The sequence below is a fragment of the Hoplias malabaricus genome, chromosome 2 (assembly GCF_029633855.1).
Source record: "Hoplias malabaricus isolate fHopMal1 chromosome 2, fHopMal1.hap1, whole genome shotgun sequence".
Taxonomy (NCBI): Eukaryota; Metazoa; Chordata; class Actinopteri; order Characiformes; family Erythrinidae; genus Hoplias; species Hoplias malabaricus.
The window spans coordinates 11,690,731-11,714,466 of NC_089801.1; the positions used below are offsets into that span (position 1 = coordinate 11,690,731).

The 23,736-nt window shown below is 38.1% G+C and overlaps 1 protein-coding gene and 1 long non-coding RNA gene across 3 annotated transcripts; both read right to left on the reverse strand.

Moving 5' to 3' along the window:
- Positions 1 to 1,298: 1,298 nt before the first annotated feature.
- Positions 1,299 to 15,813, reverse strand: LOC136675740 (versican core protein-like). Its single transcript, XM_066652477.1, has 3 exons — positions 15,728 to 15,813; positions 1,806 to 2,129; positions 1,299 to 1,684 (listed from the first exon to the last, which is right to left on the reverse strand). Exons 1-3 carry the CDS (start codon positions 15,759 to 15,761, stop codon positions 1,299 to 1,301), a joined length of 744 nt encoding a protein of 247 aa, XP_066508574.1. The 5' UTR covers positions 15,762 to 15,813.
- Positions 15,814 to 17,778: 1,965 nt separating this feature from the next.
- LOC136687489 (uncharacterized) lies at positions 17,779 to 21,703 on the reverse strand. Of its 2 annotated transcripts, XR_010800485.1 has the most exons (4): positions 21,480 to 21,703; positions 19,371 to 19,560; positions 18,531 to 18,885; positions 17,794 to 17,923 (listed from the first exon to the last, which is right to left on the reverse strand). It is a non-coding gene; the product is annotated as an uncharacterized lncRNA (long non-coding RNA). The 2 variants fall into 2 exon arrangements; XR_010800484.1 differs by having other exon boundaries at positions 17,779 to 18,885; positions 21,480 to 21,700.
- Between the last annotated feature and the right edge of the window lie 2,033 nt (positions 21,704 to 23,736).

Below are 23,736 nucleotides of genomic sequence, written 5' to 3' on the forward strand. Positions count from 1 at the left end.
TAAATTATGTGATTTAAACATGGGATGACCTAATGAAATTTAAAATGTAAAGATTAATAAGCACTAACCAATGACTGTTATTTTGTGAACGCCCACCACTTCATTTGTTCTGATGTCTGTGATGGTGTACGTTCCACTGTCAGACTCTAAGACTTTACTCAGCACCACAGCGTTATTCAGGATGGAGGCTCTCTGCTCGTAGTCTGGTTTACAATGAAAAGAGTCTTCTTTTGGCTTGGTGCACATCCAGGACTCTGCAGTGTTTCCACTGTCCTGTGAGAAGTGCATCATCACTGGAGTTTGGACGACTAGATCCAGAGAGACGGAGTCGCCCTCCTTTATAGAGTGTTCAAACCGATGAACTGTGGGAGAAAACAGAGACGTTTAATTTATATTTGTCTAGCACAATAATGCTAACAATAAATGCCAAATGAATAAAAAATTGATTCCATCCACTGTAGCTGGTTTGTTAGTAGTTCTTTTAAAAAGTGACTCTGTGTAACCCTCTGAGACTCAGACAGCACGCCTTTATGGCCCACCCATTCATATTCATATGATAATAACATGCTGATAGAGCCACTCTTATTGGAGGATTCTGACGTGTGAAAACGCCAATTTTAGTGATATAAACACAAGCACATGGCTGTTTTCACACTGAGCACAGCAAAGGTATTGGTGAAGCTGGTGGTAATGTTCAGTAATTGCCCAGAGGCACAGAGCTCAGTTGATATAGGGGAAAACAGCTTGTAGTAAAGTTTGGATGCTCTTTGTTGCTTTCAGTCAGTCATCTATAGCTCATATTTCTGGCTTTGTTGCTCCAAAGCAGTTATTTAGCAGCTAAAAAGCTAAAATACCACCTTTATCAAACAAGCAATTCAGTTGGTCTCACTGATGGAGTAGGTGGGGGCTAATGGGCCATTATTTTTGACAGTGGGGAAGGTATTTCTCACCTGTGATTCACACCTATCTCATGAATAATCATGAATACAGCGTCACATCAGATTCACAGCAATATAGAAGACAAACTAATTAAAATATCAGAAAGCTGTAACAGCAGTGTGTAGTCAACACACGTCTACAACCTTCAGAGCTTTTTCACTATATATCAGCAACTTTGAATATTGTTTTTTGGGAAGTCCATATTTAGAGTTAATTTAAACAAAAAGCAGATGAATGATGTACAGACTTCTCTCACTTTATTGTTGCTGGGTTTGTGCTGAATATTAGCAAGTGTGGCTTTTTGGGAACAAACCTTTTTTAGGTAGGTGAATTTTAATAAAATATCAAGGCATGTCAAATCAGCTCAGACATGGCTGAAAGGCCTCAGACTCCAGGGGGACAAAAGACAAAATGAAAATATAATAACCCTCAACAGTCAGAGAAACTGCGTGTGGGTATCCGTATGCTCCGTCCTTAAGAGAGCATCTAAACAAGCCGGAGTCAGAGAATCTGACATTGTTGACTCTCAGAGGGAGGTCCCCCTTTTTGTAACCTTCTGTTGACACCATGGCCCTCTGCTCAAATCCAGAACCATACGAAATCACTCCATTCTCAAGTTTCACCACCAGCTTTTGGTCTTTTTCCCATTGAATGTAGATGGAGGAGAAGTCTGAGTATTTGTCCGTTTCAGCGAAGCATGGAAGTGTAGCCTGGGCTCCAACAGACACATTTACAGCAGTGGGAACTGTAATGAATCATAAAAACAATGATCAATGAATATCAGCTTCATTTTCATATCATGTCAAATTATATGTTGTGTTTATATTTATAATTAGTATATTTGGATACTTTACAGTGCCCCTTACATAGAACTTCTATCTTCTGGTCACAGTAGTCATTTCCATCACACGAGCAGTAGTACCAGCCTCTGTCATTGTACACAACAGATGATATAGTCAAGGAAACATCTCCACTTCTTACTTTCTCTTCAGAGCATTCAATCCTGCCCTCAAACTCTGGAGCAACAGTACATTTCCCTCCAGAAAACTGAAAGATCTTAAATATTTGATCATCATCTGAGCCTTTGGTGAACCATGTCACTGTTGAGCAGTTCAGTTTACAGGAAATAGTGGCACTGTGTTCAAGCTGCAACGTAATTGCATTCATTACTGAAGCAATGGCAAGCAGCACTGGAAAAGAAAAAACATGTACTTGTTAAAACAAATCGAAAATCAGGTAGGCCAAATACAGAAAAAACTATATATAATCACACGAATTATCTTCTGGTCCTGTTTCTTTGGCAACTAAAACTTTGCCCTATATTGGTCAAGAGTTGAATGGCTATTTATTCTGGCACATATAAATTAGTAATTAACTAAAACAAACATACTTTGTGTGTGTGTGTGCGGGGGGGGGGGGGGGGGGTGGTCCTCATTGTTTGATCAACTTAGCTCTTGATCAATTTCACTTTGATGGTTTAGTTGGTAAAGCAAGATTACTTTAACCAAGCAAGGCCAGTATGGTTGAAGTTTAGGTTTGACAGAGGCTCAATTCTCCCCATCAAAGCTCAGTGAAGATCACAATAATTTTAAAGCTGTAATTTTAAGATTGAAAAATGTTACAAATCTTATGAAAGTTTATTCACCACATACATAGTTATACATGGTACAATTTGCAGTGAAATGCTTTGACAACTGTCCACACACGTTAACAAAATACAAGATTAAAGGGAAAAAAACTATAGAAAAATCAGAATCAGAATCAGAAATACTTTATTGATCCCAGGGGGAAATTGCAATTATTACAGTAGCAGCCAGTTGTAAAAGAATAAACACTCTAATAAAAATTTAACACAAAAGGAATTTTTTACAATATGTACACATCTATAATAATAAATACGGATATACTGTATACAGCAGTATGAGTATAGCACATTTGAGTTGTTACACTCATAATTAAAAAATTTGTTCTATTGTAATTACTGTACATGTAAAAGGTGTCGTGCTTTAAGTGTGGAGTTATAAAGTCTGGTAGCCACTGGTAGGAATGACCAGTGGCTACCAGAAATGAAATAGAAATAGAATAATAATTAAAAAAAATTATATATAGACATTCTCATAATAAATATTAAACTAAAATGATTTAAAGCTAAAACTAGAACAAAGACAAAAGTAAAATAAAACATTTATAAAAAGTATAAAAAAAGTGAGCTGTGTGTATGCCTTTCAGATTAGGCTCTAAATGTGGATTAATGTGGGATTAAAGTACATAATATGCATTTGAATGTGCAAATAAATGCAGTGCAAAATATGGGGTGATAAGCAAAAAGCATGTATGTAGTAAAAGCAGTTAACAGTCTAGTATATGGTGTAAAGTGTGAGCTGGATGAAGTCTGGGTTTAGACCTGGTTCAGAGACAGAAAAGCCATTAGAAAGATGGCTGTGTTTGTTTTCAGGGAGCGAAAACACTTCCCTGATGGCAGCAGCATGAAGAGTTTGTTGTTTGGATGACTTGAGGTCATCCTTCACTATCTTCTTTGATTTGGACCAGCACCTTTTATTATAGATGGTCTGGAGGTCAGGTAGCACGACTCGGTTGACGCGCTCAGCCGAGCGCACTACCCTTTGCAGGCTCCGTCTATCCTGTTGGGTGCTGTTTCCTATGTTACATAGATGTCCTTTAAGCTCTGTTTTGTCTTCATAGTTGCAAAGTAGGTCGTTGTTTGAGCTATTTCTGCAATTCTGAGCAATCTGTTTCTTAAATACATGTTTAATTTTTCTGAGTTTTTGCTTAAAACTTATATTCATTTTTTAGATTTGCCGTTTATTTTGTTTTTGGGTTTTTGAATATTTCAGTTTCGACCTCGCTTCAAGTTTTGTGTTAATTTTTAATGTAAATTGTTAAACACTGTTAAACCTGCACCTGATACTCACCCTCAGATTGGAGTGATTAATGACATCTACAGATCAGTAAACCATGTAATATACAAATGAATTTTAGTCACTGCTTACTCTAACTAAAGATTACAAATAATTTTGTTTATTCATAAGAGTTCTAAGAACTGAAACAAGTGATTATTTACAGTCTCAAATATGAACAACAGTTAAAATAAAGTATGCCTTGCTTATTACTCAGTTTTATGTGGAGAAACTAGAGGTTTGGTCATTATTTGTGCTCTGACTTTATCTATCTGTCTTGCGTTTGTTCAGACATGCTACTATTCCCCCCCACACACACATACACCCAAAGGAACAGCAGATATTCATAATTTAGTGGAGTAAGGAGTGAGACTTTTGACTTTGAAAATGTAGTGGAGATAAGTAATACATAGTTCATAGTACATAGTTCAGTAACGAATTACATTTACTTTGTTACTGTCCACCACTGGTCTCTGTACACTACAAGTAATTAAAAAAAAATAAATAAATAAATATATATATATATATATATATATATATATATATATATATATATATATATATGGGACCGGGTGGCATGATGGAGCAGCAAGTAACGTTGCAGTCACACAGGTTGTGGGTTCAAGTCCTGCTCCAGGTGACTGTCTGGTGTGTTCTCCCCTTGACTGTGTGGGTTTCCTCCAGGTGCAAAGGTTTCCTCCAACAGTCCAAAAATACATATGGGTAGGTGGACTGGCACCTCAAAAGTGTCCATAGATGTGATTGTGTGTGTGTGTGTGTGGTTGTGTGAGTGTGTCATGCTGTGAAGGACTGATGCCCCCTTCAGGGTGTGTTCCTGCTTTATGCCCATTGATTCCGGGTAGGCTCCGGACCCACCGCGACCCTGAACTGGATAAGCGGTTACAGACAATGAATGAATGAATGTGTGTAGCTAAATTAATGACATGAGTATTTTACATAAACATTCAGATTACAAAAATTCAGAGTAAAATAAAGTCTGATTGCAAAAATATGAATCCAGACCAGAGATCAACCAGCAGGCTTCCCAGATTTCCCACAGAGAGATTGATCACAGCATTACCCAATCACAGCACCCTTAAGGCTACCAATCACGCAGCAGTCTCACACCATCCCAAATCCTGCCCTGAAACCTAAGTACCTCTTTGAAGTGAGCACTTTAATGACAGTGTAAACGTAAGCAAGTGGGGCGCAGTGTTCAAGTGATGAAGGGGTCTGAGAGAAGAACTGGGACACTTCACCTCGTTGCTTTGTGTCCATCACTATGGATCTAACACTGTTAATGCTGTACTTAGCCGAGCTCTACTCAACATTACAGTGTTTTACTGGACGTTCAGACAGAAATTGAATGCTAAAAGTTTTTAAGATTTTATTCATGTGTGGAGGTGTTTCAGTGACACGCATCTTTCACTTTCTGATGGGAAGTCAGCTCCTCTGTCCATAACCCACAGATTTTACTGTCTTTCTGATGGGTTCACTGCAGCTTTTCTGTTTAACTTTACAGAAAAACAGGCGAGATCTCCAAACTAAGCCACAGCACCTGAGTGCGAGTGTTTTGATCAATATTTTAAAGAAACTGTGAATGTCCATTACAAACACTGTTTAATCAATCAGACCTTTATAGAAATGTAAACATTTCTATATAAAGCCCCTGTTCCTTCATCAAGTATATATTATTCTGGTTAATTAAATGTAAAGGTAATTGTGTTATATGACAGGTCACCATTTAAAACTCCTGCCATGATCACAAGTTTTTTTGTGTAAATGGATAGAGTGTCATTCAGCAGTGTCTTGATGATTACACATTAAATAAGTTTTATGTAAACTGTGATATTTTTAACATTATTAATACCTTTAATTAATTATTTACCAGAATATGGTACAGGGCATAGCAGGAAACCCATCACTTATGTAGAATTACTTACATTTTCATTAAGTCTATTACAGAATGACAAAATTTATTTATTGGTGGGCAAGTCCATAGAGCATGGAAAGAAGTGTCAGGAGAACCTAAAGTGCAGTATGAGCATGTGTCTTTTCTGTTATGTTGTGTGATATGGGCTCCTTGAATTACCTTATACTGAACCAGATTATGATAATTGTCATTTTTCATTATGGAAATATTGTTAAATATGTCTACTATGTACTTATGTCCATTGATATTATGATAAAATGTGTGTTTTTATATGATTATTATAAGGTAAATCTGCTTAAATATGTTTTTTACAAGCATCTTGTTCTATCTCTAACCAGGAATAATATTTTGTTTAGGATTTCTCCAGTTGTGGATATATTGTAGTTGATTAGCCCTTGGTAATGGGAAGAAGAATAGACAAATGCATCTGTAAGGCTTATTGTTTCCTGTAGAGGGTTGGATTAATGCATTATAGTTATTTCTCAGTTATTGGTTTGTCCAATTTTTCTGTATATTCTAAACTCAGTTTGGGCAGGTTGCTATTCTTTAAAAATAAGTTGATGTCATTTACAGACGGTTCTTGTTCAGGAGTATATCATTTTTGACAGAATGCTTGAAACGTACTATTAATTTAATGTGGTGTAACCTGTTAAGCCATTTATAGCAGGTATAATGGCTTTTTGCTTTTTTTGTTTTCGTTGGTTTGTAAAATATATTCATGATTTATTGTTTTGTTTACAGTGTTCATATTTGAGTCTTTGGATCATAAAGCAGGTTTTCTTATTGAGTATACTGTCTAATTGCAATTGCAGATGTTTCAATTTCAAGTTTCTTCTTTAGGGTCTATGGTATATTTAACTGTGAGATCTTTTATTTGCTGTTTCAAACTGTTTTCTAATTCTATTTTTTTTCTTCTTATATGTTGAGTATGACATGAGTTTCCCTCTCAGTTCTGCTTTACCTGTCTCCCAAAGAAGTGTGGGTGATATTTCTGTGTTGTTCTTTATTTCCAAAAATGATGTCCATTAATTTTTAAAAATGAATCAAAGTTAGGATTTTTTTAGTAAATACGTTGTAGCCTGAGGTACAGGTTGCTTAAAATTAAGGTAAGATAAGACAAGACAGGAGCATGGTCACTTATTATAATTGGGTGTATTGGGTAAAAAAAAAAAAAATTTTGTCTCTGAAATCATGGAGAAGGCACTGGAAGAGAAAGAATAATGGATTAATGTAGTCGGAGCGATAATGAATTTAGAATTTTACTTTAAACACCGTACCTAAAGACACACACACACACGGTATCCCCCTCAGTCTTTAGAACAACACGGAGAGTTCAACGGTGTTTCTGAAAGTCACTGAGGGACTTTCCCAGTAAACAAGGAACGTCCCTGCATGTTCAAAAAAGGTCTTAAAGTAGTTAGTCCGCCAAGGACATATTTTAAACGTCAGTGGACATCCAAAATGAACTGAAAACAAGTCAGTTATTTCAGGACCAACTGATAACTTCAGTGGACGTCCGAAATGCGTTTAAGTCCATTATATTGGGACAAACTGATAACATCAGTGGATGTCCAAAATACCTTTTAAACAAGTCAATTAATTCGGGACCAGTTAACGTCAGTTGATGTCCAAAATGTGTCTGTTATTTTGGGTCCAATTAATAATGTCAGTGGATGTCCGGAATGCGTTTTAAACAAGTCAGTTAAAAGAGAGAGAGAGAGAGAGAGAGAGAGAGAGAGAGAGAGAGAGAGAGAGAGAAATAGAGATAATGTGTATGTTTGAGAGAGAGAAAGCCCCCCCCCCTCAGATAACGGTTACTCTGAGTTTGAATATGGCGCCAAAATAAGTTTCAGTAGATGATTTTTCAACGGTTTGTGGAAGCAGGCATTAAAACAGCGGAGGAGGCTCGTATATTCAGAGGTAAGTGATATTTAATCTTAATAAAATTTTAGCTTCACTCATTCTGGTAAATTATAAGTATTTAAAGAGCTCTAGCAACTCAACAGCTATGCTAGGTTAGCATCTCAGTGAAGACAAGTGAAGGAGCAGAGGAGGATAATAGTTAAACCATTCTGTATAAAAATTGTAAAAGTAATATTACATTATTAACAGTAATGTTTTTGACATTTATTTCAGGTCTGGGTTGCAGTTACATGCAAGCCACCTTACTAACAATGCGAATGTTAACCAAATATCAAAATAAGTGCTGGGCTGGAAAGTAAAATCATACAATACCAATTGCAATTTGTGCTTTTCCGAATATGTGAAAATCATCAGATAAATGATACTTTTATCTGAAGTTGTGCGTAAAATATCGATGTATTGTACTCTGTTATTACTTTTACTTAGAAAATCAATACATATAATTTTATCAGGTGCACCAAAACATTTACATATGATACAATATTTTGTTAGACTGACAATTTTTTTTCCCCACACAGGTATCCAACTAACATGGAGTATGTTCATGTTCCCAAAGGTTTAACTGTGAAATATAAATGTTGTGGGGAACACTAATGCAAATATGTATTTTATTATATTGTAGAATTTGTAATAATATTTTTAAACATATAAGTGTTGATCAGATTATTAATGAAAGCATACATGTTTTGAGACAATACTGTCCATCCTCCAGCACATCTTGCATATGTCATTCAAGCAAAAGCTAGAAAATGTGACACTTTTCAATGTTGCAGAGATCTGAAGGTTTCAGTAATTTTATCAGGCAAGGAAGTCAATAGATGCATCAACAGCATTGTCACCATATGCCCAGTGCAGGTGACAAGTGAACCAACATCATATAAGTATTATTGTATCTTTTATGATTCTGTAAATATTTATGGTTTTGTACAGATCATAATGACTGGCATACTAAATATATATTAGTTTTTTACTCTTAGACAATTTTTAATATTATATAATAATATAATATGTTTTCCTTATTCTAGCTTATTTGCACTACACTATTGTCTTTATTGATATAATTTATTGGAATATTATAAAGAAGCTTTCATCTATTGTGTTCTGCTTTGTTTTTACAGTTGTCTGATGAGGTTGATGGAATCCATACTCTAACAGTGAACAAAATTCAACAGTTCAGCGATGGATTTACAGCTGTACTCCCTAAAATATACCTCGCCACATTGACGTTGAGATGAGAGAGGACTTCAAAGAAGCTTGCAAGTTGTTATTTGACCTAACTAATAATTTAACAATTATTGCATCAATGTGGCTTCTGTGCTTTCATTCATTCATGTATTCATTCATTGTCTTTAACCTCTTGTCCAGTTCAAGGTTGTGGTGGGTACAATATATTTACATACTACCTGGAGTCACTCCGCGCAAGGTGGGAACACACCCTAGACAGGGCACTAGTCCTTCACAGGGTACCACACACCCACACATTCACTCACACACTCACACTATGGACACTTTTGAGTATCCAATCCACCTACCAGGAGCACACAGAGGGAACCCATGCAGACACAGTAAGAATACACCAAACTCCCGAGGGGGGCAACCAGGGTAGGTATGGGATCATTATTAAAGCATTTTCCTTCATGATGTATAAGCATTGACTTCAAGAATAAACTTGTTTTTCTTGACTTACAACTCTGACCCCCTCATTAAGTATGATAAATTAAACTGTTGCCACACCAACTGAAATAGTCACAGTCAACGGAAAGTCAGTATTATGTCTTAGTGTGTCATGCCAAGTCTATTTCTGTTTTTCTGTAGGGTGAACCTAAAACATTATATCTGATAATTCACCTGAAAGATCAGGACTGGGAAACTGGTGTTTCCAGAGGAAGCCAGAGTGTGGTGAAAGCTGAGTTGAGATTTGCTGTCATAGTGCAGTAGATGAGGCCTTCTTCACAAACTCCTGTATGTATCATGCCTTCAAAATTGAATACCCTGCACACCTGAAAACACCATGACATTTCTCCAGAGATGCATTTTAAACATGGAGTTGCAGAGTGTGACTCGAGTGATCAACCTCCTGTACTAAACCTTTCATGCCTCCACTGAACCATCCATCCATCCATTATCTGTAACCGCTTATCCAATTTAGGGTCGCGGGGGGTCCAGAGCCTACCTGGAATCATCGGGCGCAAGGCGGGAATACACCCTGGAGGGGACGCCAGTCCTTCACAGGGCATAACAGACACACACACATTCACTCACACCTACGGACACTTTCGAGTCGCCAATCCACCTACCAACGTTCCTTCCTGTGGGAGGAAACCGGAGCACCCGGAGGAAACCCACGCGGACACGGGGAGAACACACCAACTCCTCACAGACAGTCACCCGGAGCGGGAATCGAACCCACAACCTCCAGGCCCCTGGAGCTGTGTGCCTCCACTGAACCAATGCACACAATTCCTGCATAGAAAGTTTACGTTTCCCAAACTCAAACAACACATTGGCCTGTGCGTGGACATGTACAGTACAACCTGTGGTATATGACTGCCAGTACACTATTTTCAAGTTTCATTCTAACAGAAGATGTGAACTGAAAACACAAGCAATGATTTTCCTTCCACTGTCATATTTTTATTAATTAAATGTATTGGGTTAAACAGATAAAAAAAAAATTATGTATATATTAAAATATTAGTTTTGCACATTTCCTCTTCAGGTGGATTTTTATTCATTTAAAAATTGCTATATTTTTTATTTTGCCTTTTTACTTAAGTAATTGTTTTATACACTGTTGATTATGGAAGCTTATCAGTATTAAAATTAAAATTAAAATGTAATATGTAAAATTGCAATAAAATTCTAAGTTTGAATTTAAATTTCCTTTTCGTACATGCAAGTTTTAACTCAAAATTACAATTCAATATTTCCATATATATTTGCAATTTCATAGACTTCTATTGACATTTATTTTTTTTAACTGAAGCTATATTGTCCATGTGTACAACTAAATAAACAGCATAGAAAGTCATTAAGAATATTTGTGTGAATAATTCTGGTACACTTTAGTCACCACAGGGTCCAAAATGGTTTGTCACTGGGCTGGTATATATAAAGCTAATGTTAATGCTACATTTTAGCCCCTTATGGTTTCAAGTATATTAACTAGTACAAAAACTTACACTGAAAGGTACTGTATTGTACCTAAAAGTGGTACAGCCCCAGTGACAAGCTTTTGTACACTCTGTACTTTGTACTTTGTTCAAATCTGTACTTCATTTTCTTAGTATGTACATTTTTGTTTCATTTACATGTGTAATCAAATACAGAATTTAAAATTTATATTTTCATTAAATATATATAGAGTGGGAACTCTATCTACAAACTTGATCCATTCCGTGACCCAGTTCGTAAGTAGAAAAGTTTGTTTCTCGAGTCAATTTTCTCCATTTAAAATATGTTTACAAAACTCTCAAATTAGTAAAAAAAATACATGTATCTTTACTAAAAATAAAAAAGAAATACAGTGGTAACAGTAATAAAAAGAAATAAAAAAGTTTTAAGTGGTTACATATCGCTACCTTGGAGACGTGACGACTGGCTGGAGGAGTAACACAGGCACTGGCTGTATGACGGGAGGTGGGGAGTGGGTGGAATAACGAAGAGTAGGCAGGCGGTGAATGTGGGGAGACGAAGCATAGATCTGCTATTTACACTAATGCTAAATTGCTAAAACTACAATTTGCTAATCTTAAAAGCTCACTCAAGTCTGGGCGCGCTGGGAGACTTGCCTATTGGGGTCAGTGGCCATTTCCAGCCGCCGGCTCAGCGTAGGTTTGGGTTCGTTTCTAGAGTCATGGTTCGTTGGTGGAGGCAAAAAATATTCAAATGCCTGGTTCGTATCTTGGAAAGTTCGTTAGTATAGGCGTTCGTTAGTAGAGGTTCCACTGTATTTTAAATACATTTATACATGTAATTGTATGCCATATTTGAGTCACATATTTTGGGCTAATAACAAAAAATTTGCAAATATGTTTATAAATATTTTGCTTTTACCTATGGGTATAATGTTTTTTCCAACCGGGATTGTGAACTGACAGGTACAATTAAATACTAATAGAAGTGTTGGAAACATAATGGAAACTATTAAAGAAATAATGGTTAAACTATTAGGAACCATTAAATGCTAATGGGTTACATGATGGAAACTCTTAGATGTAGACACCATTAAAAACCAGTCTGAACCATTAAATTCTTAATGGAACCTACTGTACTTTGACAGTACATTTGTAATGTGACTCTGTTACTCATCTTTTCAAAGTTTATGTTTGGATGTCTTTTCAACTTTAACTCAGTGTTTACTGAATGACATTTAGGTACAAACCGGATTCCAAAAATGTTGGAACACTAAACAAATTGTGAATAAAAACTGAATGCAATGATGTGGAGGTGCCAACATCTAATGTTATATTCAGAATAGAACACAAATCACAGATCAAAAGTTTAAACTGAGAGAATGTATCATTTTAAAGGAAAAATATGTTGTTTCAAAATTTCATGGCGTCAAAAAAAGTTGGGACAAGGCCATTTTTTACCACTGTGTGGCATCCCCACTTCTTCTTACAACACTCAAAAGATGTCTGGGGACAGAGGAGACCAGTTTCTCAAGTTTACAAATAGGAATGCTCTCCCATTCATGTCTAATACAGGCCTCTAACTGTTCAATCATCTTGGGCCTTCTTTGTTGCACCTTCCTCTTTATGATGCGCCAAATGTTCTCTATAGGTGAAAGATCTGGACTGCAGGCTGGCCATTTCAGTACATGGATCCTTCTCCTACGTAGCCATGATGTTGTGATTGCTGCAGAATGTGGTCTGGCATTATCTTGTTGAAAAATGCAGGGTCTTCCCTGAAAGAGATGACATCTAGATGGGAGCATATGTTGTTCTAGAACCTGAACATAATTCTCTGCATTAATGGTGCCTTTCCAGACATGCAAGCTGCCCATGCCATAAGCACTCATGCAACCCCATACCATCAGTGATGCAGGCTTCTGAAAGGAGTGTTGATAACAACTTGGGTTATCCTTGTCCTCTCTGGTCCGGATGACATGGCGTCTCAGTGTTCCATAAAGAACTTCAAATCGTGACTCATCTGACCACAGAACAGTCTTCCATTTTGCCACACTCCATTTTAAAAGACCCCTGGCCCAGTGCAAAGTCTGAGCTTGTGGAGCTTGCTTAGAAATGGCTTCCTCTTTGCACTGTAGAGTTTCAGCTGGCAACGGCAGATGGCACGGTGGATTGTGTTCACTGACAATGCTTTCTGGAAGTATTCCTGAGCCCATTCTGTTTTTTCCTTGACAGTGGCATTCCTCTTTGAGGTGCAGTGACGTTTAAGGGCCCGGAGATCACAAGCATCCAGTAGAGTTTTACGGCCTTGAGCACAGCAATTGTTCCAGATTCTCTGAATCTTTTGATGATGTTATGCACTTTGCTATTTTACGCTGGGTAACACCATTCTGGTATTGCTGCACTATCTTTCTGCGCAACAATGGTGGAATTGGTGATCCTCTTACCATTTTGGCTTCAGAGAGACACTGACACTCTGAGAAGCTCTTTTTATACCCAATCATGTTGTCAATTGACCTAATTAGTGTTAATTGGTCTTCCAGCTGTTCGTTATATGCTTGTTGACACTGTGATATTTTGAATCAACATATTTTTCCTTTAAAATGTTACACTTACTTAGATTAAACTTTTGATCTGTCATCTATGTTCTATTACGAATAAAACATTGACATTTGCCATCTCCACATCATTGCATTCAGTTTTTATTCACAATTTGTTTAGTGTCCCAACCTTTTTGGAATCCGGTTTGTATGTGATTTCAACGTTGAAATAACGGCTTTAAAAGGACATCTTTAATGTGACTTTGTTAGTAATCTTTTCAACGTTAGTGTTTGGACATCTTTTCAACCTTCATTTTCAACCTGAAGAAAATGCTGATTGAACGACATTTAGGTACGTGATTTCAACGTTAAAATAACAGCTTTAAAAGGACGCCTTTAATGTAAATTTTAGTCGTCTTTGCTACGTCTGTGTTTGGACGTCTTTTCAGCTTTCATTTTCAACCTTAAGAAAACATTGATTAGACGACAGTCAAGTACGTTATTTCAACATTGAATCAACGGCTAAATGTTTACTGCGTTTGAGGCGCCTCTCTTTAAATGAGATTATTATATTTCCTTTAACCTTCGCATTTTTAGTTCTCAGTAAATTATTCATGTTTCAAGCTTTTGTGTTCTGCCATGAACAAGACAAGCTGTTCACCCTCGGTCTTCCTGCTCATTTGTTTGGTCTATAACCATGACAGAGGCGCTCTGATCGGTCAGCCTGATTTTTGAAGCAATTGCAGGAAATAGAACTGGTGTTGGCTACCTCTGTTCTATACATTACAGCTGAGTTCAGATCTGTATCTCATTTGTCTGGCAGTAGCAATTCATTTTATGAAGGAAAAAAACATTAAAATTGAACTGAGGCATATTTTACAAAATAAAAATTTTACCTCCTGCCTGTTGTACATTAGGTTTTGGATCATAATAACTACAAGCTGCTCATCTATGTGCATGTTTTAAATTGGAACCACAATTTACCGATGGTTCCTTAGCGTCTTGGGCTTTGGCTGCAGCTATACCGGCAATTTTCAGTAAATGTACTACTGTTATTTAATGTTTTAAAAATACAGCCATTTAAAAGTAGCTACTGTAATGTATGATATTAACATAATGACAAGGTTCAAAGTGAAATTAAAGAGATTGAATAGAAATTAAGGGCTAGAAAATTATATAATAGGTAGAAAATGAGGGACTTTAAAACTACTACAGCCATTTTATGATAGTTATTGATGTATGGGACGTGGGTTTTGGGACCAAATCTAAGGTGGCGCAGCACGTAGTGTTGCAGTCACACAGCTCCAGGGACCTGGAGGGTGTGGGTTCGATTCCCACTCTGGGTGACTGTCTGTGAGGAGTTGGTGTTTTCTCCCCGTGACCGAGTGGGTTTCCTCCCACAGTCCAAAAACACACGTTGGTAGGTGGATTGGCGACTCCGTAGGTGTGAATGTGTGACTGTGTGTGTTGCTCTGTGGGCAACTGGCGCCCCCCTCCAGGGTGTGTTCCCCAATGATTGCGCCCAATGATTCCAGTTAGGCTCTGGACCCACCGTGACCCTGAATTGGATAAGTGGTTACAGATAATGGATGGATGGAAAACATGTTCTTTTAATGTAGAAACTAATTAAATCCGCCATTTTAAAGCATTTAAAAACAATCCAGTAAGCAAACGGAAATATAACAGTAATATAATAACAAAAAAATCTCCAATATGTTAGATATCCAAAGCATTGAAGAACAATTGCCTTTTTCATCAACTCTTTTGAGCTCGTTGGCCTTCCATAGCGGCAGTCGCCGTCTAACAGAGAACGTCTTCCTTTAGTGTGCGGCAAAAGTGACAATATAGGCAGTCTAGATTCATATCATAGAACAATATGAACTATTTAAGGCCTGTCAGCATCATATTGTACCATTTATAGACGTGTAAGTGAGTTTTTTAGCCGCAGAGAGCTGATTGCTCTTCAGCGTCTGAAAATTGAGTGTCGAAATGAAAACATGATATTTTGGCAAAATATAATGGCTGTATTTTGTTCTCTGTGCCTCCATAATTACGAAAATGTTTAGGAAAAATAGATTTTAGGACGCTGTTTATGAACATGAGGAGGGGCGAAACACGAATATGAATGCAATACCTACACAGTAAATTCACCAGTGTTAAATCAACACTATTAGTATTACCTTACAATAACAGTGTTAATTTAACACTAATAGTGTTTATTTAACACTAGTTAATTTACTGTGTATAGCGACGTTTTTTGACCTGTAATATTTTCTACACCCCACCAGTCGAATATCAAAAAAAAAAATTACTACAAGCTCACTTTAAAACTTGGAAACTTACCGAGAGGAAGTACTAATCTCTGTTCGTGCAGCATCGAGGCTGTAATGTGCGGAAACAGCAGGCTGTAAATAAGAAGCAGATTGTAAATAAACATAGCTCCTAATAGTTGTTTAACATCAGCTGACAATGCTAACGCGTAGCCACATGTTTTAAAGAGAGTACTGCAGGCACTTGAAGGTCATTCACGAAAAGGGTAGAGGAGGTGCTAAATTTGGATCCTTTCAATGAGTATACGGCTTGTTTCTTGATTAATTCATTTAAATGAGACTTATCCAATTATGAATTTATTTATGTACAGGCTGCTGTTTCATTCATTTTGATTAATGCTCTCTCTCCCTCAACACACATCATAAAATCACCACTCTTTTACATAACTCAGCTTGGCCAGAGCTCATTTTGGATTTGTTTTATTTTTGTCATTGGCTCACAAAAATGTAAGTAGACGTAACTTATAACAGGTTTAATGCCTCACCCAGTGTTATGCAGTGATGAGTAAACCATGGAGAAATGAGTGGAATCATCTCGAGGTCTGTAGTGTCCAGGCAGAGACCATGTTCCTGACCAATAGCAATAACTTTTGGAAACAGTGAGGAAAGGAGTTGAGAATAACAGATAACAAGTTCAGGCGTGTGTTCTCCCCGTGTCCGCGTGGGTTTCCTCCGGGTGCTCCGGTTTCATCCCACAGTCCAAAAACACACGTTGCAGGTGGATTGGCGACTCGAAAGTGTCCGTAGGTGTGAGTGTGTGAGTGAATGTGTGTGTGTCTGTGTTGCCCTGTGAAGGACTGGCGTCCCCTCCAGGGTGTATTCCCGCCTTGCGCCCGATGATTCCAGGTAGGCTCTGGACCCCCCGCGACCCTAAATTGGATAAGCGCTTACAGATAATGAATGGATGGAAGTTCAGGCGTGAGGCAAGAGGGTTATAGACTTATTGTTCAGTTATATGAACTGTATGGTTTTCATATTGTGTGCTGTAGAGTATCACGCCTCTCTGTGTCTGTATGTCCTTCTTTCGGGGTAATGAAAGTGGCTGCCCTAATATTTACCCAGTAGTCGATTTAAAACCACTGAGTGATAAAGTGAATAACATCGATTATCTCATTCCAGGGACGGCACAGTGGCGCAGCAGATAGTGTCACTGTCACACAGCTCCAGGGATCTGAAAGTTGTGGGTTTGAGTCCTGCTCCGGGTGGCTGTGAACGAGGTTGGTGTGTCCGCGTGGGTTTTATCACACGGTTCAGAAACGCATGTTGGTAGGTGGCTTGGAGACTCCAAAAAGTGTCCATAGGTGTGTTTGTGTGTGTGTGTGTGTGTGTGAATCGCCTTGTGAAGGACTGGCGCCCCCACCAGGGTGTGTTCCTGCCTTGCACCCAGTGATTCCAGGTAGGCTCCAGACCCACCTGGACCCAGAACTGGACAATGAATGAATGAATCTCATTCCTGTGGCCCCTTTCATGTGGTGGGATATTTCAGGCAGCAAGGGAAGTCTGGTCCTGAAGTTCAGTGTGTTCAAAGCAGAAGTAATGGGCAAGCACGTGGAGTTACTTTGAGGGGCAAATTGCGATGGTCATTTACTTTTGGTCAGAGTAAAGTGGTCCATAAAAAAAAAAACAATCTGTGAACTGGCGACAGAGTCATGGGCACCACAGGGTTGACTGATACACATGGGGAATGAAGGCTAGACTGTCTGCTCCCATCCCATGGAAGAGCTTTTGTGTGTGTACAACTTTCTGTAGGAGGCAGTCTTAAAATTGTCAGCAGTGTGCGCTACAGTAGTTCTTCCAGGGTATTGGAACAGATTGGCTGTGCTTTGCTCCACTTCTACATCAACAAGTTTCTGTCGCCCATGACCCTGTCCTCTTTCTGCTGGACACAACCCCTCTTCCTATGGGAGTGTGATTTCAATAGCTCCCCTTTTGTGTTCAGAGAACCCAGTTCCTGTCTTAGACCCAATGTCACAAGAAGTAACCAAAGTAGGTCTGTTTCAAAGGCTTTTATTTTATACATATTATTGTTTATTATTATTATTAAAAACAGTAATACAAGTGGAACAATTTTCATGTATGACATGAAAAGAAAAACAGTACAAAGCACCATAAAATATTAGTTACGTCTTTTTTAAACAGACACCCTTCTTCTGTTTGGTCTTTACACATATGGACAGGAATGATGGTGATGAAGCTGAAGGTGTGCTTACTATATAAAAAATAAAAAAGTATTATTCATAACACAAAATGATGTGTGATTGATTAAAACAATGAAACTAAAATAAATTCCCAAAAACAATTCCTGGAAAAGGTTCTCACAATGATGAGAAAGCATTCTAAAAAAACATGGCCTTTCAACAAATGACACAGTGGTTAACGTAATAGTCATTGTATAAACTAGGTGCTGGATTATTTTAATATTTTATGTTTGGGCATAATTGGTTTCATACAAAATTTATTTCACCTTTTTAGAGGCACCTTTAAAATAAACATAGTAACTATGCCTTCAGGGATTTTGAAATCTCTAAAAATGTCCTAATAATTTCTGAGGACTTAGAGATATAGTTAGATAAGGGTATACCATGGTAGTAAAACATGTTACACTTCTGCATCACTGCTTTTCCTGGCTAAACCCTAATCTTCAGTACAGATTTGAACTCTCAGGCATAACGTAGCATATTTCTAATGTAATAATGATGTCTAATGTTTTAGAGATTTCTTCTGGTTCAGACGTGTGGTGCCCATAATTTATTATATTATATTCATTATCTGTAAGCGCTTATCCAGTTCAGGGCCGCGGTGGGTCCAGAGCCTACCTGGAATCATTGGGCCCAAGGAGAACCAGGATGTTAAAAAATCCAGTATCTGTAGACATCAGCAAGTCATTCACAACTTTAACAAGGGCAGACTCTGTGCTGTAAAAAAGTAGCTTTGTATAGCTACCTCCTGGTCTTCAGGCTGGGAATGAAGAGATTCCATCATTTCGGTCCATGGCTTTGAAGTCATATTATTACTTTCACTTTGCTCAACTGAGAAGTGTCTATTTTTTCCCCCTCTTCATCTGCTCTTGCCTCTTTTGAACACAAACCCCAAATAGTGCTCCAAGAACAAACATCAAAACACCAACCAATATTGAGACAACAACCACTGGAGTTATAGAAGAGGTCACACCTGAAAAAGAGTGGAAATAGACACAAAGGAATAAATGGCAATGTGCGGATTTGTTGTTGTTGTTCATTTAGCTAATAGCTCCACGAGGAAACCATCTGCCGTCTCCTCAGCGGGCATACCCAAATGTCAGGAGTGCACACAGTCAGTCATGTAGGGGTCATACCCACTATGAGTTGATGAAATTCACTAAATTGGAGGAACCTGTGATTTTTATGGTGTGATTTTGAAAACCAGCCCTTAATGGGTTGATGATTTTGGTTTCCATTAATTGTTGTTATATTACTCTGTTCTCAGCAACTTACAAAATTTATATCAGTAAAGATTTTCAGCTTGAATATTTGGACCATCGAGATCAGATATGTGATTTAAGTGTTCCTGTAATTTTTGAGCAGTGTAGTTGCTGGATTCCCTGATTACTACAATAACTTAAAGTAACAGCTGTAATGAAATGCTGAATAACAAGCAGGAAAGCTTGAAACACTTACCAATGACTGTTAGTTTGTGAATGCCCACCACTTCATTGGTAAAGCTATCTGTGATGAGTTTACTCAGCAACACAGTTATTCAGGATTGAGGCTCAGTGAACCAAGTCTTTTTGGATCATTGCTGAGGTTTGGACTAATAGATCCAGATAGACGGAGTCAACCTCCTTTACATAATGTTCAAACCGATGAGCTGTGGGAAAAAAAAAAAAGACGTTTAATTTATATTTAGCTCAATAATGCTAACAATAAATGACAAATATACAAACCGGATTCCAAAAAATTTGGGACACTAAACAAATTGTGAATAAAAACTGAATGCAATGATGTGGAGGTGCCAACATCTAATATTTTATTCAGAATACAACACAAATCACAGATCAAATGTTTAAACTGAGAGAATATTATTTTAAGGGAAAAAAGTTGTTTCAAAATTTCATAGCCTCAACAAATCCCAAAAAAGTTGGGACAAGGCCATTTTTTTACCACTGTGTGCATCCCCCCTTCTTCTTACAACACTCGACAGACGTCTGGAGACAGAGGAGACGAGTTTCTCAAGTTTAGAAATAGGAATGCTCATTCATGTCTAATACAGGCCTCTAACTGTTCAATCATTTTGGGCCTTCTTTGTCGCACCTTCCTCTTTATGATGCGCCAATTGTTCTCTATAGGTGAAAGATCTGGACTGCAGGCTGGCCATTTCAGTACCCGGATCCTTCTCCTACGTAGCCATGATGTTGTGATTGCTGCAGAATGTGGTCTGGCATTATCTTGTTGAAAAATGCAGGGTCTTCCCTGAAAGAGATGACATCTAGATGGGAGCATATGTTGTTCTAGAACCTGAACATAGTTCTCTGCATTAATGGTGCCTTTCCAGACATGCAAGCTGCCCATGCCACAAGCACTCATGCAACCCCATACCATCAGTGATGCAGGCTTCTGAACGGAGCGTTGATAACAACTTGGGTTATCCTTGTCCTCTCTGGTCCAGATGACACGGCGTCCCAGTGTTCCATAAAGGACTTCAAATCGTGACTCATCTGACCACAGAACAGTTTTCTATTTTGTCACACTCCATTTTAAAACACCGCTGGCCCAGTGTAAACGTCTGAGCTTGTGGAGCTTGCTTAGAAATGGCTTCCTCTTTGCACTGTAGAGTTTCAGCTGGCAACGGCGGATGGCACGGTGGATTGTGTTCACTGACAATGCTTTCTGGAAGTATTCCTGAGCCCATTCTGTTTTTTCCTTGACAGTGGCATTCCTGTTTGAAGTGCAGTGACGTTTAAGGGCCCGGAGATCACGAGCATCCAGTAGAGTTTTACAGCCTTGACCCTTACGCACAGCAATTGTTCCAGATTCTTTGAATCTTTTGATGATGTTATGCACGGTTGATGATGATAACTTAAAAGTCTTTGCTATTTTATGCTGGGTAACACCATTCTGGTATTGCTGCACTATCTTTCTGCACAACAATGGTGGAATTGGTGATTCTCTTACCATCTTGGCTTCAGAGAGACACTGACACTCTGAGAAGCTCTTTTTATTCCCAATCATGTTGTCAATTGACCTAATTATTGTTAATTGGTCTTCCAGCTGTTCGTTATATGCTCAAATTCCTTTTTCCAGCCACTTATTGCTACTTGTCCCAACTTTTTGGGGATTTGTTGACACTGTGAAATTTTGAATCAACATATTTTTCCTTTAAAATGTTACATTTACTCAGATTAAACTTTTGATCTGTCATCTATGTTCTATTACGAATAAAATATTGACATTTGCCATCTCCACATCATTGCATTCAGTTTTTATTCACAATTTGTTTAGTGTCCCAACTTTTTGGAATCCGGTTTGTATTAATAATGGCAAAATCCACTGCAGCTAGTTTGCATGAGTCTACTAGTGCCCTTTAGTCTCTGACCAATTATTCTAGGTCTATGGCCAGAACTGTAATTGCTTTCTCATTACTTAACTGACCACATCTGATTTTTCTGGATTTTTTCGTTTTTAAATCAAAGTTCATCTGTTCTTGCAGGTCTCCAGCAGCATTTATCTACATGTTATTAGGCCTTAAAAAAGGAGACTGTATTAAAGACAAAATAAATATATAATAACCTTCAACATTCAGAGAAATTGTGTGTGGGTATCCGTACGCTCCGTCTTTAAGTCTGCATCTAAACAAGCCAGAGTCAGAGAATCTGACAATGTTGATGCTCAGAGAGAGGTCCCCCTTTTTGTAACCTTCTGTTGACACCATGATGTGGCTCAAATCCAGAACCATACGAAATCACTCCATTCTCAAGTTTAACCACCAACTTTTTGGTCTTTTTCCCATTGAATTTAGACAGAGGAGAAGTCTGAGCCTTTGTTTGTTTCAGCGAAGCAAGGAAGTGTAGCCTGAGCTCCAACAGAGACATTTATATCAGTGGGGACTGTAATGAATTATAAAAACAATAATCAATACCAGTTTCATTAGCTACATTAATTTCCTATTCTAAAATACTCTATACAGTATATGTCTTTCTAATTAGGGAATTCAGATACTTTACAGTGCCCCTATTTCTAATATAAGTGCATGCAGTGTTTGATTAATCTACATAGAAGAGAATTGACCAATAAAATGTGACACTTTTAAGAAGCACATAAGCCTTAGTGCCAAGTATACCAAGTGTCAGAGAGGTGTAAAGCCATTCAAAGGCAGTAGTTGAGCTCAGTGTACTTTTATCAGGTTGTTATCAAATTATTTTAGAAGTTTCACAAGAATTTAACAACTTGTGGACAGATAGTGCTGGGTTCTTGGACTTGGAAGTGTTATATTAGACTTTTCAGTGGAAAGTCTAACTTCTACATCTGGTGTTAATTCTGAATTGAAATATCCTGTGTAGTCCAGGCCCAGACACTGTCCAGGAAACTGACCTGCAGTCCTTGTTTTCCAAGCATGGATTAAGCCCAGACTTGGCCCAGTTTTGTTTAATTAAGTCCTGGGAGGCTACATCTGTTGTGTTCAATGTAGTTTTACTCCTTAACATTATACAAACATTTTTGACACCGAGTGCAGTACACTGGAAACGCTTTAGATGAGAATTTACCGTAGAACATCTATCTATCACAATGGTCCTTCCCCTTACACATTGTGTAGGACCAGCCTCGGTCACTGTACACCACAGACGATAAATTAAAGGAAACATCTGCACTTCTGATCTTCTCTGAGGAGCATTCAATCTTGCCCTCAAAACCCGGAGCAACTGTACATTTATCTCCAGAAAACTGAAGAATCTGATATATATATATAAATATTCTAAGCTTTTGGTCAACCATGTCACTGTTGAGCAGTTCAGTTTACAAGAAATGGTGGCACTGTGTCCAAGCTGCACCCAAACTGCATTACTTACTGAAGCAATGACAAGCAGAACTGGAAAAGAAAATACATGTACTTATTAAAACAAATGGAAATTCAGGTAGACCAAATACAAAAATATATAATCACACAAATTATCTTCTGGTCTTGTTTCTTTGGTCATTAAAACATGTCTCTGTCTATCGGACCATTTTTATTTGTTAGAATGTTTGTGAAGGAGTGATTTAAAAACCAAGTCTGAGAGATGTACGCAGTGATTTAAGGTCCACAAATGTTAAAAAGTCTGCTGCCTGTACAGTGTGTATTCCCGTCTTTCACTCAGTGTTTTTGGTTAGGCTCTGTACTATGACATAAACCAGTTTTCAAGGACTTTTTAAGTGTCATGTTTTGTTTTTACTAATGCTGCCAACGCAAAAAAAATCCTCCTCAGACCACAAACAGAGGGTGGAGACCCTCCTCAAGAGGGACTGGATGCTCTGTCACTCTGGACTTCCCCAGGGTGCGAGATGTAAGGCAGGTATGTGCTTACTCATAGCACCATGGCTCTGTGCCTGGACATAGGGTTTTACCCCAAACTGCATGAGAGGTTAGTTTCCCTGTGGGTTGGGGGACAGGATCTGACTTTTGTTTCTGTTTATGAACTGAACAGCAGCTCGGGGTACCCAGCATTCTTGGAGACCCTAAAGGGAGAGCTGGAAAGTACTCAATCTGTGGACTCTATATTTCTGCTGTGGGACTTCAAAGCTCATGTGGGCAATGAGAGTGAGACTTGGAGGGGTGTTATTTTGAGTAATGGCCTCCCTGATTTTAATCTGAATAGTGCAGTGTTGCCAAGTTAGTGACTTTGTCACTATATTTCGCAAGTATTCAGACCCCTCTAGTGACTGTTTCTTTTTTTTAAAAGCAAATAGTGATAAATCTAGAGGCTTTTTTTCTGGAGTTACTGGAGACTGAAAGCACGTATAGTTCTGCATTTACTTGTCCTTAACGTGCAGTGGGTGCTGCCGTGAGCCC